Below are 15,906 nucleotides of genomic sequence, written 5' to 3' on the forward strand. Positions count from 1 at the left end.
ACATTTAGCATGTTGTTTAACAACTTTTCACAAGCTGACCCTGACTTTCAGGAAATGAAATGAAAATGGCAGGATTATCTATCTGAAGATCCATGAGCTAAAAAAGGAACTCTTTCGAGGGATGCCATCTCAGTGATGACACTTAGTCAAGTCCAGATTGCCTGACATACTGGGAACCATGTCTTGGGGGTCAGGTTCCAACAGATCTCTGGGTTTAAGGGAGTCAAGTCTATGTTAAAGGCAGAGAGGGAGAGGAGAACATAAAAACTGAATTTTAGCTTTTTCCACACCACCAAGGGATTTGTGCCCAGGCGGCTCATGTGTGTCAATGTCAAGGAACCCCTCCTCCTGGGATCCAAGAGGAAGTTTCTCAAAACTAGGAGGGAAAGGTGTTTTTCCCCTTGTGTCCATCTAGCCTTAGAAACATTCTATTAGTGACATATGCCCTTCCCCAAAACAACAATGAAGTGTTCTGTGTGCTATCAACATAGCTTAAAAAAAAAAAAGTAAAACAAAACTCTGCATTTTTATAAAACTTGATAAAAATGGTATTTCAAACTGTACAGTCACCGGAAGTACACAGTTATCAAAGATGCACACCCTTCACTTGGCATCTCCAGCACCTCCGGCTTTCCGTGCCCGGTCTGTTTTGGCGTCTCCGTTTTCTGCAGGGTTATTCCCATCCTTGCTGGCATCAGCTTTCCCCTTTTTTCCCTTTGGGTACCTTCTCTCCCTTTGCTGGGGCCTTTTTAGACTTGGGCTCTGGCTTTGGAGGAGCAGGTTTAGCAGATAACTTTGCAGATCTTCTGTGTGGCTCGTCCTTCACCTTGGCTTTATCTCCTTTAGCATCCCCCTCGGCCTTTCTCCCAGGATGGTGGTGACGGCGGCGGGACGTAAGCACTGGACGCGGGGATGCAGCGCCGCGCGGGCTTTGGCCGGTCCACGGGTCATTCTCGTCTCTTCTTCACACTGCTCCCTATAACCACTTTTTAAAAATATTTTATTTATTTATTTCAGGGACAGAGAGTGCACATGCAGGGGGTTGGGAGAGGGACAGAGGGAGAAGCAGGCTCCCTGCTGAGTGGGGAGCCCAATGTGGGACTTGATCCCAGGATCCTGAGATCATGACCTGAGCCTAAGGCAGCTGTTTGACTGACTGAGCCACCCAGGCGTCCCCATGAGTGTGGTTCAGTAATGAGTGTTAAGTGTACTCACATAGTTGTGGCACACATCTCCCGGAACTTTTGTTTTTATCTTCCACTGAAGCTCTTTACCCGCGGAACAGAAACTCTCCCGCTGCCCCCTCCTTGCCCCCATCACCACATTCTACTTCCTTCTCGGTGAGTTGACCACTCAAGAGACCTCGTCTGAGTAGAATCATGCAGTGTTTGTCTTTGTGACTGGCCTATTTCCCTGAGCACAATGTCCTCGGGCCTCGTCCACGTCGTCGCAGGTGTCGGAGTGTCCTTCCTGGTGGAGGCTGAGTGATGTTCCAGGCCGTGCATCCCCCGTTCTGTGCGTCTTCATCTGCAGGGGGACATCTGAGCCCCTCCATGTCTTGGCTGTTGAGAATGATGCTGCTGCACACATGGGTGTGCAAACACCTCTCCAGACCCTGCTCTTCCTTCTTTGAGGTGTATGCCCAGAAGTGGGATTTGTGGACGATACCGTAATTCTGTTTTTAATTTTTTGAGAAAGCTCTGCACTGTTTTCCACATCACTGCATCATTTCACCTTCCCCTGACAGGGCACAAGGGCTCCAACTTCTCCACATTCCCTGCAACACATTTTCGGGTTGTTTACTTTTCACTAGTAGCCATCCTACCGGGTGTGGGTGACACCTGGTGATTCGGACTCACATTTGTCTGATGAGCAGTGATGGTGAGCGTCTTCTCACATGCTTGCTGCCATTTTAATGTCATTTTTTTAAAAGATTATTTATTTATTTGACAGAGATCACAAACAGGCAGAGGCAGGCAGAGGGAGAGGAGGAAGCAGGCTCCCTGCTGAGCAGAGAGCCCGACACAGGGCTTGTTCCCAGGACCCTGGGATCATGACCTGAGCCAAAGTCAGAGGCTTTAACCCACTGAGCCACCCAGGTACCCCTTTAATGTCATCTTCGGAGAAATGTCTATTTGCCCATTTTTAAAAAATTGGATTATTTGGTTTTTGTTGCTGTTAACTTGTTTTCTATTTTAGATATTAACCCCTTATGAGACATATGATATGTACATATTTTCTCCCATTCCCTAGGTTGCCTTTTCTCCCTGTTGATTGTGTCCTCTGATGTTTAATTTCTAAAATTTAAAAAGGTATTTATTTTTATTGAATGAATTTGACATGTGCCATTGCATAAGTTGAAGGTGTGCAGTATGATGCTTTGAGGCATTTCTATATGGTAATGGGGCGGCCATTGTAGCAGTGATGCTCACGTTATGTAATTACCGGGCAGTACTGTTTTCTCTAAGCTTCACACTGTGCTTTGGATTTGCATGGCTTACTTATGGCTTGTTACAAGTGTGTCCCCTTGGGCACTAGCAGGCTTACCCCCTACCCATGCAGACAAGTTTTTGAGTTAGAGGTATTCCCATCTGTCCATTTCTGATTTTGTTGCTCATGTTTTTGTTGTCATAAAACCAAGAAATCACAGAGCACAGTGTCAGGAAGCTTTTGCCCTGTCTTCTTCCCAGGGCTGTCCGGTTTGAGTTCTCACATTTGAAATCCATTTTTGAGTTGATTTTTGTATATGGCATGGGGGGCAGTTAGGGGTCAACTTCTCTTGTGTGTGGGTATCCTGTTTTCCCAACACTGTTTGTTGAAGAAACTGGCCTTTCCCCGTCAAGCAGTCTTGGCACCTCTGTACACCATGGAGTGACTGTGTCACGGGTGTCATGGATGTGACCCTTTCTCTTTGGCTCTGTGGTTCCCAGATATGTGCTAGCGTGTGTACGGAGGCCACCGTCCTTACCAGGGTGCCCTAACGTGTCGGTGCCTGTATTGTTATGGGAGTGGGGCGTGGGGTTGGCGGACCAAGGGAATATATACTTTTTGATAAATTTTGCAAGGGTAAAATATGACAAGGGTATTTTTCAAAAAGGCAGTAATACTTTACGTCTCTACTCCCCACATTTGAGAGCAGTAGGGTTCTTCTTCATCAGATCCCGGGACTGCAGACTTTAGGAAGGCCTCTCCCTGGTGGGATCATATCTGTGACAAGGAAAAGAGATGTTTCTCTCTATCAGTACGTATGTTAGTGCTTAACATTTAAACACATAAAGACTCCCCTCCTCTCCCTTTCCATGACCTCCAGAAGCCTACTTGAGTGGTAGAGTTCTGCTAACCCATGCTTACCCTATGGAGGTGGAATCACTTGAGGAGGAAAAACCCGGGGTTTGGAGATTAATCTGGCTTCAAATAGTTCCAGGTCGGCCTCCCAGCCCTTTGCTGTGTGATCCTGGGCCGATGAGAGCCTCTCACACTCTAGCCTCTTCACTTGTGAAAGATGCCCGCGCGTTCGCCACTGATGCCGCAGAACAGTGCGGCGACTGTTCAGTCCTCACACGTGGTCTCCAGTCGTTTGGGCTGCGGAACGACTTACGGCCGCCAGGGTGGCTTGGCAACAACAGACTCTTGGGAGGCTGGAAGTCTGAGACGAGAGCGAGGGTCCCCGTGGCTGGGAAGGGCCCTCTTCCTGGCCTGGTCTGCCCACATGGCAGAAGCAGCTGGGGGCTCTGTCCGCAGGCTTCTTCATAAGCTGCTAGCTCCGTGCGTGAGCGCCCCGCTCTCATGCGCTCAGGACTGAGGCCTTCTACTGATCCCATCACCCAGGGAGCTTAGAAGCTCAGCATGAATTTTAGGGGGCACCGACATTTACACTGTAGCCAATGTCATTTTCTGTTTATCAAGATAGTTCTCAAAAACAGACTGTTTAAGACGCAGCTGTGGCGACAGTAGACAGATGAATGGTTGCCGGGGTTGTGGTGGGCGGGGAGCCATGAAGGGCCACAGCGCCAGCATGCTGAGGGCAGCGAGACCCCCGAGGATGGTCCCGTGCTGGTGGGTACATGTCCTTACACATTTACCCATACAGAGAATACATTACGCTGGGGGTGAAACATTGTGTAAATTATGGACTTTGGGTTCATCCATGGACATAAGTGTACCACTGTCATCAGGGCTATTGATGGGGAACAGGGAGTCTATAGAAAATCTCTATACCTTCCCCTCAAGTTTGCTGTGAACCTTGAATCGCTCTACAAAATAGTCTCTTAAAAGTGGTTTTTACATTATTTTTGTGATCATCACAGTAGGTCTAGTTAATATCTTTACCACATATACTTATAGTTTTCTTCTTTAAATTCTTTTTCTTCTGATGAGAAATTTCAAGATCTACTTTCTTAGCAACTTGCAAATATTCAGCACACTATTACCCTGTACTCACTGTGTATTACATCACCATGAAGTCTATTTTACAACCGAAGTTTTGGGCCTTTTGATCCCCTTTACCCACTTTGCCCACCTGTTCCCCTCTTGCCTCTGCCAACCAGCTACCTGTTCCCTGTGTTTGCGAGCTTTTGAAAATAAATATTCCATATGTAAGTGAGATCACTCATGGTCTGTCATTGACTTAGTCTAATTCCCTCCAGGTCCATTTGTGTTGTCACAAACGGCAAGATTTCCTTCTTCTGAGTTGAGTTGGGTTAGTGTCGAGTTAGTGTTTTTCATTTTCTTCAGATAAATGCCCGAAGTGGAGTTCTAGGGCATTTCTACTTTTCATTTCTTGAGGGTCCCCCATGCTGTTTTCCACAGTGGCTGCACTAATTTTTCCACAGTGCTGCAGTGGTGCACAAGGGCTCCCCTACCTCCACATCCTTGCCAACACTCGTTAATTCTTGACTTCTTTTTATAAGAGCCATTTTGATGGGTGTGAGGTAATGCCTCAGTGTGGTTTCAACTTGCAGTTCCCTGATAATCAGTGATGGTGACCATCTTTTCATGTACCTCTTGGCCATCTGTATGTCTTCTTTGGGAAAAAGTCTGTTCCTAATTATCTGTCCATTTAAAACTGGATTGTTTTGCTAGTGAGTTGTAGGACTTCCTTATATATTTTGGATATTAACCCCTTATCAGATATATGATTTGCAGATATTTTCTCCCATTCAGTAGTTATTTTTTTATTCTTTTAAAAAGATATATTTATTTATTTTAGCAGGGAGGGGCAGAGGGAGAGAGAGAATTCCATGCAGGCTCTGCACTGAGTGTGGTCCCCACTGTGGGGCTCGATCTCACGACTCCAAGATCATGACCTGAGCCAAAACCAAGAGTCAGATGCTTAACCGGCTAAGCCACCAGGCGCCCCTGTCTTTTCATTTTGTTGATGGTTTCCTTTGCTGTGCAGGAGCTTTTTACTTTGATATAGTCCCATTTGTTTATTTTTGCTTTTGTTGCCTTTGGTTTTGGTGTTGAATGCATAAGATCATTACTGAGATCAATGGCAAGGAGTTTACTGTGTCTTATTTTAGGATTTTATGGTTTCAGGTCTTCTGTTCATATCTTCAATCAGTTCTGAGTTAGGTTTGCGTGTGGTGTAAGATAGTGTCAGCATCCTCCTTCTGGATGTGGCTGTCCAGTTCTCCACATGTGATTTATGACCAACTGTCCTTTCCCCATTGTGTATTCTTGGCTCCTTTGTCATAAATTAATTGATCATATATGCATGTATTTATTTCTGTGCTGTATTTTCTGTTCCACTGATCTCTGTTTTTATACCAACACCACTCTGTTTTGATTATATTTTACTATAGTTTTGTAATGCAATTTGAAATGAAGTAGTGTAATATTTCCAACTTTTTTGCTCTTTCTCAAGATTACTTTGGCTATTCAGAATGTTTTGTGGTTTCACACACGTTTTAGGGTTGTTTATTCTAATTCTGTGAAAAATGCCTTTGGAATTTTGATAGGGATTGTACTGAATCTGTAGGTCGCTTTGGGTAATTTGGATATTTCAACAATACTGATTCTTATAAGCCATGGGCATGGAATATCTTCCCATTTATTTGTATCATCTTCAATTTTTTTTGAAAGATTTTATTTATTTATTTGAGAGAGAGACAATGAGAGAGAGCATGCGCGAGGAGAAGGTCAGAGAGAGAAGCAGACTCCCTGTGGAGGTAGGAGTCCGATGCGGGACTCCATCCTGGAACTCTGGAATCATGACCCGAGCTGAAGGCAGTCGTCCAACCGAGCCACCCAGGCATCCCTCATCTTCAACTTCTTCCAATAATATCTTACAGTTTTCAGTGTGCAGGTCTTTAACTTCCTTGGTTAAATTTATAACCTTATAAGTTAATGAAATTGTAAATGAGATTATTTACTTAATTTCTCTTTTTGATGGTTCATTATTAGTTACCGAAATGTAACAGATTTTTGTATATTGACTTTGTATTCTGCAACTTTTTGAATTTGTTTATTCTAACCATTTTTTGATGGAGTCTTTAGAGTTTTCTATATATAACATCAGGTCATCTGTAAGTAGTGATAGTTTTATGTCTTCCTTTCTGATTTAGATACCTTTTCTTTCTTCTTCTTCTTCTTCTTTTTTTTTTTAAATATGTGTTTATTAGATAGAGAGTGAGCATGAGACAGGGAGGGGGTGGAGAGAGAATCTCAAGCAGACTCCCCACTGAGCACAGAGCTCTACATGGGGGCTCGATCCCAGGACCCTGAGATTATGACTTGAGCCAAAATCAAGAGTCACATACTTACCTGACTGAGCCACTCAGGTGTCCCAAGACACGTTTTATTTCTTATTCTTGCTTCATTATTCTGGCGTGGACTTCCAATACTACGTTGAATAAAAGTGGTGACGGTGAGCATCTGTATCATATTCCTGGTCCTGGAAAGCTTTTCACTGTTGTGTATGGCATTAGCTGTGGGCTTGTCATACATGGCCTTCATGATGTGGAGGTGGATTTCCTCGGTGTCCACTTTGTTGGAAGTCTTTGTCATCAATGGATATTGAAGTCAGTCAAGTGTTTTTCTGCATTCATTGAGATGATCATGTGATTTTTACCCTTCACGTTGTTAATGTGGTGTATCCCACTGACTGCTGGGTGGGTGTTAGATTGTCCTCGCATCCCTGGAGTAAATCTCACTTGATCATGTTGAATGATCCTTTATTGTGTTGGTGATTTGGTTTGCTGCTGTGTAGCTGAGGATTATCTCATCTGTGTTTGTCAGGGATGTTGGCCTGTGATTCTCTTTCCTGCGGCATCCTTGTCTGGTTTTGGTTTCAGGCTAATGTTGGTCTCATAGAATGAGTTTGGAAGTGTTTCTTCCTCTTCTATTTTTGGAAGAACTTGAAAGTTGGAGAAGGATTGGTAATAATTCTTTGAATGATTGGTAGAATTCACTAGTATTTGTTGTGAGGAATGAAGTCTTAATTAAAAAAAATAGACTGTTACTAGGAAACATATAAAACATTACAAAGAAACAAGGAACATAAATGTGGCAGCATTGCCTACTTCGTTTTATCTTTGTTATTTGCAGGGAACAGTTGTGGGGTGACTATTCAGATAACATTTTTCTACAGTTATATCCGCACTGTTTGTCACGTTTTCTCAGCGGTGATCAGAGCTGTGTTGCCCACGTAGCTCCTTGTGTGAGCTCCATCATAAAGACATTCTCCTTTTAGTGACAGCGTTATCAAGATGCCATTCACACACCATATGACTCACCTACTTAAAGTGCATGATCCCAAGAATTTTAGTATATTCAGGCTAGTGCTGCTGTCACTGAACATGGTATTTGAACATGATCTCCCTCCTCCCCCATACCGCTCTCTCCCTAGGCAATCACCAATCTCCCTCACTCTGTCTCTAGATTTGCCTGTTCTGGAGAGTTCACGGAAGTGGAATCATATAATTCACAGTCTTTGGGACTGGCTTCTTTACATAGCGTGTTATTGAAAAGGTTCACCCACGTTCCAGCCTGCACCATTCATTCATTGATTCATTCATTTTAGTGGCGAATTAATATTCCTTTGGGTATTCCACATTTCATCTCTCCATTTATCCTTTGATGGGCATCTGGGCGGTTTCTACCTTTTGGCTGCTGTGAACATTTGTGTGCAAGTTTTGTGTGGATGGCTGTTTGCATTTCTCTTGGGTGTGTACCGAGAATGGAATTGCCAGGACTATCACAGCCCTGTAGTTAACTCTCTGAGGAACGGACAGATGTTTTCCAAGGCAGCCACACCACTTTCCATTCCTGCCAGAAGTGTACGAGGGTCCCAGTTTCTCCACACCCTTACCGACACTAGTTAATCTTTGATTTTGATTATAGGCATGTCCCTGGGTGTGGAATGGTAACTCATTGTAGGTTTTTTTTTTTAAATATTTATTTTTAAGTAGTCTCTATAGCCAACTTGGGGCTTGAATTCATGACCCCAAGATCAAGGGTCACACGTCCCACTGACAGCCAGCCAGGTGCCTTCATTGTAGTTTTGGTTGGCATTTTTCTGATGGATAAAGGTGTTGAATATGTTTTCAGACACTCGTTGGCTCTTCTTCTTCAGAGAAATGTTCAGATCCCTTACCCATTTTAAAATTGGGCTATTGGGTCTTTTTATGATTGACTTGTAAAGGTCATTTGTGTATTCTAGATATACACCCCTTGTCAGATAAATGGTCTGCAAATGTTTTCTGCCAGTTCCCTCTTTTTTTAAGTCAGGAAGGGAAGAAAACTAAAACATATAAGTAACTATCATGATCAGCATTATACCTAGTTAGGACTGTAGAAGTTGCCAGAGTGTAGAAATGATTTCTGTCTTCTAGAGGTTTAGGTTTCTTTGGAGACCCCAGACTTACGTGACAAAACTGGAAAGCAACACAGAATAGCGCATGTTAAGTAGCACACAATCTCAGTCAAAAATGGCATGAAATAAAGTATGAGAAATAAATGCTCTGGGATTCCAAGGAACTGAGGTTGAAAGCAACTGATTTAAATTATTTATTTTGAGTAGAAATACATGAGCAAATGTTAACTATTCAGGGCAACTTCTAAAAAGGAATATTCTGGTTTGATCAGCTTCCAGAGAGTTTCGTAGTACCGTGTACACCGTGGTCAGTCTTCCTGGCGGACTGTCCCTGTTTATCCCTGTGCTCCCGGTTCTGGGCATGCGGCCAGAACTGTTTGTTGAAGGAACGAGCACATGCCAGCAGGGCTGGAGGGCGCAGGGCATGTGGCACTGAATGAGCACTTCCTGAAGCTGGCACAGGTGCCAATGTTAGGGTGGAAAGAGCAAGAGGTGGAGGGGCCCTGGTGCCCCTCAGGGCTCTTCCCTGAACTAGCTCGGCAGCAGCGGCCTTTCCAGTCCCACAGCCTCACTGTGAAGTGAGGGGAATGCACTGGGTCTTCTCCTCTAAACATTCTGAGGTTTATGAGCAGCAAAAACTTGACGCATTTAGAACCAGCTAAAAATTCTCTAAGTAGAATTTGAATGCATGATTAAGGTTTTATGCTAAAATAGCGCTGACAGGGGCCCCTGGGTGGCTCAGGGGGTTAAACCTCTGCCTTCAGCTCAGGTCATGATCTCAGGGTCCTGGGATGGAGCCCCCCATTGGGCTCTCTGCTCAGCAGGGAGCCCGCTCCCCACCCATCCCTGCCTGCCTCTCTGCCTACTTGTGATCTCTGTCAAATAAATAAAATAAGTCTCTCTGCCAAATAAATAAATAAATAAATAAACTCTTTAAAAAAATAGCACTGACTTTAGCACCTCCCGTTTCTATAAAATTGTGTCAAGGAAATGGTATTTCTGATATTGGATGTACTATAAAGATATTTACAAGGCAGTATCTTTTTTTAAAATATATTTTTATAAAGATTTTATTTATTTATTTGACAGAGAGAGAGAGAGACAGTGAGAGAGGGAACACAAGCAGGGGGAGCAGCAGGCAGAGGGTGAGGGGGAAGCAGACTTCCTGCCAAGCAGGGAGCCCAAAGCTGGGGCTCAATCCCAGGACCCTGGGATCATGACCTGAGCCGAAGGTAGACCTTCAACTGACTGAGCCACCCAGGCGTTCCTACAGGCAGTACCTTAAGGATTATCATTAAGTAGAATGTTAGAATTAATTTATCAACTTATACTCTACTTTCTTTCAAACAAGATTTGAGATGGCAATTCAAGCTAGTATCTTTTTCCCTAAGGCAAAAGGTTCTTAGATGCTATTAAAATACATTCTGTTTGTTATTTTTATTTTTTAAACAAACTTAGTATTTCGGAGGCTAAGATTTTAAACAGGATTAGGAGAGGAGAAATAGTTCGGTAATGCTATTTTAACATGAAGCTCTAAAATTAACGGCTTTTAAACATGAAAGCTCTAATTTTCTGTCAGACCGTTTAGGTTGGAGAAGGACCATCACCAGCTACTATAAATCTCTGCGTGCATGCTTAATGATAAATAAGCCAGTGATGGTTTGGTTCAAGTAAATGCTTTTTCTTTGTAAAATCATGAGTCCTAGTAAATGTCATGCTTGAATTTCACACGTCTGACATATCCATAACAGAGACTCTGACCTATATAACACTGAAATCTCTCATTTCTTCAGAGAGGCTTAGGTAAATTCAGTAGAAATAGAAACATGACCGTGACCTGTACATCTAACGAGTCTGTGGCTAGTGTTGAAAATCTTTAAAATTTTGTTCTCTCTCTCTCTCTTTTTAAAGTGTTAGGCCGTAAGCTAATTTTATATTAACATATAGCAAACAAAGTATGACAAATCTGAATAATTTATTCAATGTTTATATGTTTTATATTAAAATCATGTAAGTTAAAACTTGTTTGTTTTACATTTACAGTTGATATAAATAAACTTCAAAGTATCTATTTCCTAGGTTTTCTTTTTAAGATTTTTTATTTTTATTTATTTGACAGAGATCACAGGCAGGCAGAGAGGCAGGTAGAGAGAGAGGAGGGGGGGAAGCAGGCTCCCTGCTGAGCAGAGAGCCTGATGTGGGGCTTGATTCCAGGACCCTGAGATCATGACCTGAGCCGAAGGCAGAGGCCTTAACCCACTGAGCCACCCAGGTGCCCCTATTTCCTATGTTTTGAATTTTATGACAAGCAACCCCTTTAGCTCCAGTAACTTATTTAAAAGCTTAAAAGCTTTTGTTAAAATACTCTGTATTAAGTAGTGAGTGTTTCCTAGGGAACTCAGCACATTTCCATGTGAGTAATCTGATTTAACTAGAAATGTATCTGAACCACAGTGTCCTATATTGATCATAAACATCTGTATTAATATTTTCCTGTAAAAGCTCTGTTAAAAGTCTAAATGATAGGTTGGTTCCTTGAAAAAGCCAAATGTTCTTTGAAGTAGGGGTGTTTGGTGGGAGACCAGTGAATACACTAACTTTTAAACATTTTTATACAGGATTACCTGAACCATCCTTTGTTGCGAAACATGAAGACAATTTGTTTAAGGATTTGTTTCAAGACTACGAAAGATGGGTCCGTCCCGTGGAGCACCTGAATGACAAAATAAAAATAAAGTTTGGCCTTGCGATATCTCAGTTAGTGGATGTGGTAGGTGTGCATATCATGACATACTTCATTTCATATGGGCTTCCTGAGGGCATTGTGGGGGCCCTGGCACCGTGTGAGGCCGCGGGGATGGCAAAGGTGGACGGGACAGTCATACTCCTGAAGGAATGCAGCAGGGAGGAAGAACTACTACGCGAGAGGCCTAGGAATGCACTGTTTCTCTAATACCGTATCGTTTAGAAGTCATTTGTTGGTCATTTTAATGGGCCTGTTTTTTTTTTTTTTTTTTTTTTTAATGGGCCTGTTTTTAATAAGTTCAAGGACAGTAAACCTTTTATATGGGAGGTTCTCATTACATTTGTTTAAAAATATGATTTTAAAAAGTCAACATTTTAAAGAGGAGAAAGTCCAAGAGTAGATTTGTAGATTTTGGGGACCAGAGGGGTTCTCAGCAGATCATTGTTTCAGTATCACACTTAAAACCTACCCGAGACTTTCCCATATGACACCCAGGGAGTATCTGTTCCATTGTAACTTGTTTTTATTGTCGGGAGATCCTTTCTACTTAAAGGACAAAATTCACACTAATTTTTAAATTAGTTTCTTCTTGTTCTGATCATGTCAGTCAATAATAATTTCCCTGCTGTGTTCCCAGAATAGTCCGTGTGTGTGTGTGCATGAGAGAAGAATGAACACCAACATTTATAGGTGTGCCTTTATTTCCTAATTAGAGAAGCAATGCATAATTTTTGTTGAGAGTTTGGAAAGTGTGAACACATACAGATGGGGAAATAAAAACTGACTGTGATTCTGTGACCCAGAGATGACCAGTGGTAACATTTTGCTGTATTTCTTGCAAGTTTTTCCTGGGTATATGTTTTAAAATTGGCTATTTTGACATAAGGAAGGCCATTTTTCCTCCTGTTTTTTTCCCCCTCAAAATTTTATTATTTATTTATTTTAAGGATTTGTTTGTTTATTTGACAGAGAGACAGTGAGAGAGGGAACACAACCAGGGGGAGAAAAAGGGAGAAGCAGGCTCCCCGCTGAGCAGGGAGCCCCATGCAGGGCTCGATCCCAGAACCCCCGGATCATGACCTGAGCTGAAGGCAGACATCTAACTGACTGAGCCACCCAGGTGCCCCACAGAGTACACATTTTTAAAAAAGTCTGTTGTTATATGTCACTTTAATTGCCTCCAGAAAGATCAGTGAATATGGACTGTGTTGTGTGCTTGGCCCTATGCTTGGGGATTTTAAATATAAATACAACAAAGAAGTAGGAGGGTGAGCAGGGCTTGCTCTCAAAGACCTCTCTTTCTAGTTGGGACTGTGAGCAAGTAAGTGGAGTCACTATAGGACACAGCATTACTGGCCACAAAAATCTGGGAACTTGGGTTTTAATCAGATCGTCACAGAAAGCAGGATGGAGGAGGGGGCCGGCCTTGTGGTGAGTGCGGGATTGCACATGCAGAGAGGAAAGTAACACGGAGCAGTGTGGTCACGGGCTCAGAAGCGACCAGGAACCTATTTGTCCAGCTGTTGAGATCAAAGGGTTAATGTTGGGAGCCACCCTGGGATGGCTTGATGGGTCTCGGGGTTGCCTACATGCCACAGTGCTGTGCCCCCTGCCAGTTTTCTAATGCCTCTTGGAACAAGTCGCTCATCCTTCAAGGCCAAATTTATTTGACCCATGGTGGAATCTTTCCAGAGTTCCTAAGACAGTCCCCTCTGTTGGCGTCGCCCTCTGCTCTTGACAAGTGGCCATCACGGTGGCTGGCACTCGTGCACTCTGGGTGGTGCCCTCAAAGCCCGCTGAGCTTCATTCCTTGGGTCCGTCCCAGAGCCCAGCACAGTGCCTGGTGCACGGTAGGGGCTGCGCGGATGACAGATGTGACGGCCACAGGTGTGGTCGAAGCTGTGCTTTAGGAAGAGCCATAGGATGGTTAAATATGTGGTCTTGAGGACTGAAGGCGATGAGAAGCTTGGGAGGCCTGTGGAGGCCGGGTGGCAGGAGTCGCCGGACTGGAGCACTGAGCAGAGCGGGAGGTGGCAGGTTGTGAGGTCCATGTGGTGACGAGGAAGAACAGGGCTGAAAGGTTGAACCCGTCGCTCTGCGGCAGGCAGAGGAGATGGCGTGTCCCACTCCAATAGCAGGTGCTTGTGGTTGTTCAAAAGAAAATGTTCCCGAGGCCCTTGGGAAGTCAAGCCCGGCTCTGTGAGTAGACAGGAGGCTCAGGGACGGCCTGGCCCAGGGCCGAGTGTCAAAAATGTGGGACCGATGCGTGTTCATGCGAGCAGGGGAAGCTGGAGGGGCCATCCTTGAGGAGCATCTGGAGGAGGCGGTGGAAGAAAGGATGAGCCAAGCAGGGAAGCTGGGGGAAGAGCTGTCTCCTGAGAGAAGAGCCCAGAACACGTAAGGTCAGTGATGACGATGACAAGACGGAAGGAGGACAGGAGCTGGGGGAGGTGTGGTGAGGACATGGAGCACAGACGTCCCTGTCATCGCTGAGCTCTGCCCCCCTCAGTCTGTGGTCATGTTTGGGGATTCCTCCCAGAAGTTCGCTCAGATTCCCGCCTTCTTCCCCATGTGTTCTCGCTCACTCATCTTTCTGAAATCTCCAGGTTGGCTGGCTCGGCAGTTGCTAATTTTACGGTCAGGTTAGAACACGATTGCCCCTGCGGGGCGCCTGGGGGGCTCAGTCATTAAGGTCTGCCTTCGGCTCAAGTCATGATCCCAGGGTCCTGGCATCGAGCCCCGCATTGGGCTCCCTACTCGCCAGGAAGCATGCTTCTCCCTCTCCCACTGCTTGTGTTCTCTCGCTGGGTCTCTCTCTGTCAAATAAAGAAAATCTTACAAAAAACTATTGCCCCTGAAACTTTTCTGTTCAACTTATGTGTAGCTAACGGGCACTTGTGTCCTGGTGACAAGGACACCTGCACTTGTCCTTGCTTGGGTTTGTGTCTTTAACATTCTGCATAGTGCTGAACGCAAGAGAGATGCTTGGGAGACAACTAGGTCCCCTTAAGTTGGGCTGTACAGCCGCATTTGGGGCTGGTTGTGAACTTAGGTATTCCTTTATCTGTATTGAAGATATGAAGTATTGACTGGGTCCTAGCCCATGGTACAAAATTTATGTGTGTTCACATATTCTGGGGAAAAGGTCTATAATTTTCATTAGATTCTCAAAGATGACCTATTGCTTTATGGGGTCATAGGTAATAGGTTTACCAGAACTTTCCCAACTGTTAATGCTTCTGTTTAGAACTTTGGGCACAGAGACCAGCCCTTACTCTGGATGCTGTATGACTCTGGGGCACACGGGGGAGCTGGTAGGGTAGGGTTTAAACTCAGGAGCTTTGAATTCTAACATCAGTTCTCCCACCGGTCGGTGGTGTTTAGGCAAGTGGCCTCGCTGCGCTGGTTTCTGTACTTGCAGAGTGAATGGTTACGGTAGATGAAATCTCTAGGTCCTTGCCAGCACCAGTGCTTTAATCAAGGACAACTGCCCTTTGGAACAGGAGTGCAGGAGGGATGGCCTTGCTGTTTCCTGGTAGCTATTCCCATGGGAGGGACTTCACCCCTGTCTTTGTCCCAAGGGAGGTGCCTCCTCCAAACTCCTCCTCTCTCCTGGTGCTCAGCTGCTGTTGGAATGCATGCCCTCCAGGCACATGAGCCATTTAAAACCCTGTCCCCTCTCCCGAGCCCAGGGATGGCCTCTTGCCCTGTGGGTCTCTGCACTTGGTGTTATATCCCGCATACTGTGGCCGATTATCACGATGGTCTTGTAGGGGCCCATTCGGCTCCATGATGTTTCCATAAATGTAATGGAAGAAATGTCACTTTAGCTGGGCTTTGAGAATTCAGTGAAACGCTGGTCTCAGCAAAGAAACAACATCAGGGCGGTGTGAGTGACAAGTATTGAAGAACTCAGTTCTCTAGCAGAGCCGGTGGTGAGAGCTCATGAGGTTGCGCGCAGGGCAGCGAGCATAGTGTCTTGTCCTCACGGCACTGCCTCGGAGGTTCAGAGCTGTGCTCAGCGGAGACACAGAACTACCCTCCCTGCATTGTGGCACTTCCGAGGTCACCGTGTGCTTTATCAAGAATTCACAGTCAGCTTCTTCCTTTCTTAGTGCTAAGGACGTAAAGTCATGCTGTGCCTGTTCCTTGGACTGTGTCTCAGCTTTGAGGTCACAGCGTAGTTGAGCCCGTGTGTTCAGTTGGAGATGCCGGTGGGTGCCATGGCGGTGTACCTGACGTACAGAGCACCCTGAGGGGAATGACATGCAGTTAGGCTGAAAAAGGACCCTGCCCTTCCAGAGAATGGCATCCATGAGCAGGACGTAGGGACTGTACGGACAGG

The 15,906-nt window shown here is 44.8% G+C and overlaps 1 protein-coding gene and 1 pseudogene across 5 annotated transcripts in view; one reads left to right on the forward strand and one right to left on the reverse strand.

The window, feature by feature from the left end:
- CHRNA5 (cholinergic receptor nicotinic alpha 5 subunit) overlaps window positions 1-15,906 on the forward strand; it is a 44,838-nt gene that overhangs the window by 21,508 nt on the left and 7,424 nt on the right. For 2 of the 4 annotated variants that reach the window (XM_082736531.1, XM_082736534.1), the window contains exon 2: window positions 11,434-11,585. The exons of 1 other annotated variant lie outside the window; for it this stretch is intronic. In XM_082736531.1, the coding sequence (XP_082592657.1) occupies window positions 11,434-11,585 (152 nt within the window). Of the gene's footprint in view, window positions 1-11,433; window positions 11,586-13,915; window positions 13,964-15,906 lie in introns of those variants that run through there. One more of the 4 variants, XM_082736533.1, reaches the window with a different exon arrangement.
- On the reverse strand, window positions 526-960 carry LOC309866204 (non-histone chromosomal protein HMG-17 pseudogene; annotated as a pseudogene). Its single transcript has one exon. The product of its transcript is annotated as a non-histone chromosomal protein HMG-17 pseudogene (transcript).

This window comes from Mustela nivalis (assembly GCF_964662115.1).
Source record: "Mustela nivalis genome assembly, chromosome: 6".
Lineage (NCBI taxonomy): Eukaryota > Metazoa > Chordata > Mammalia > Carnivora > Mustelidae > Mustela > Mustela nivalis.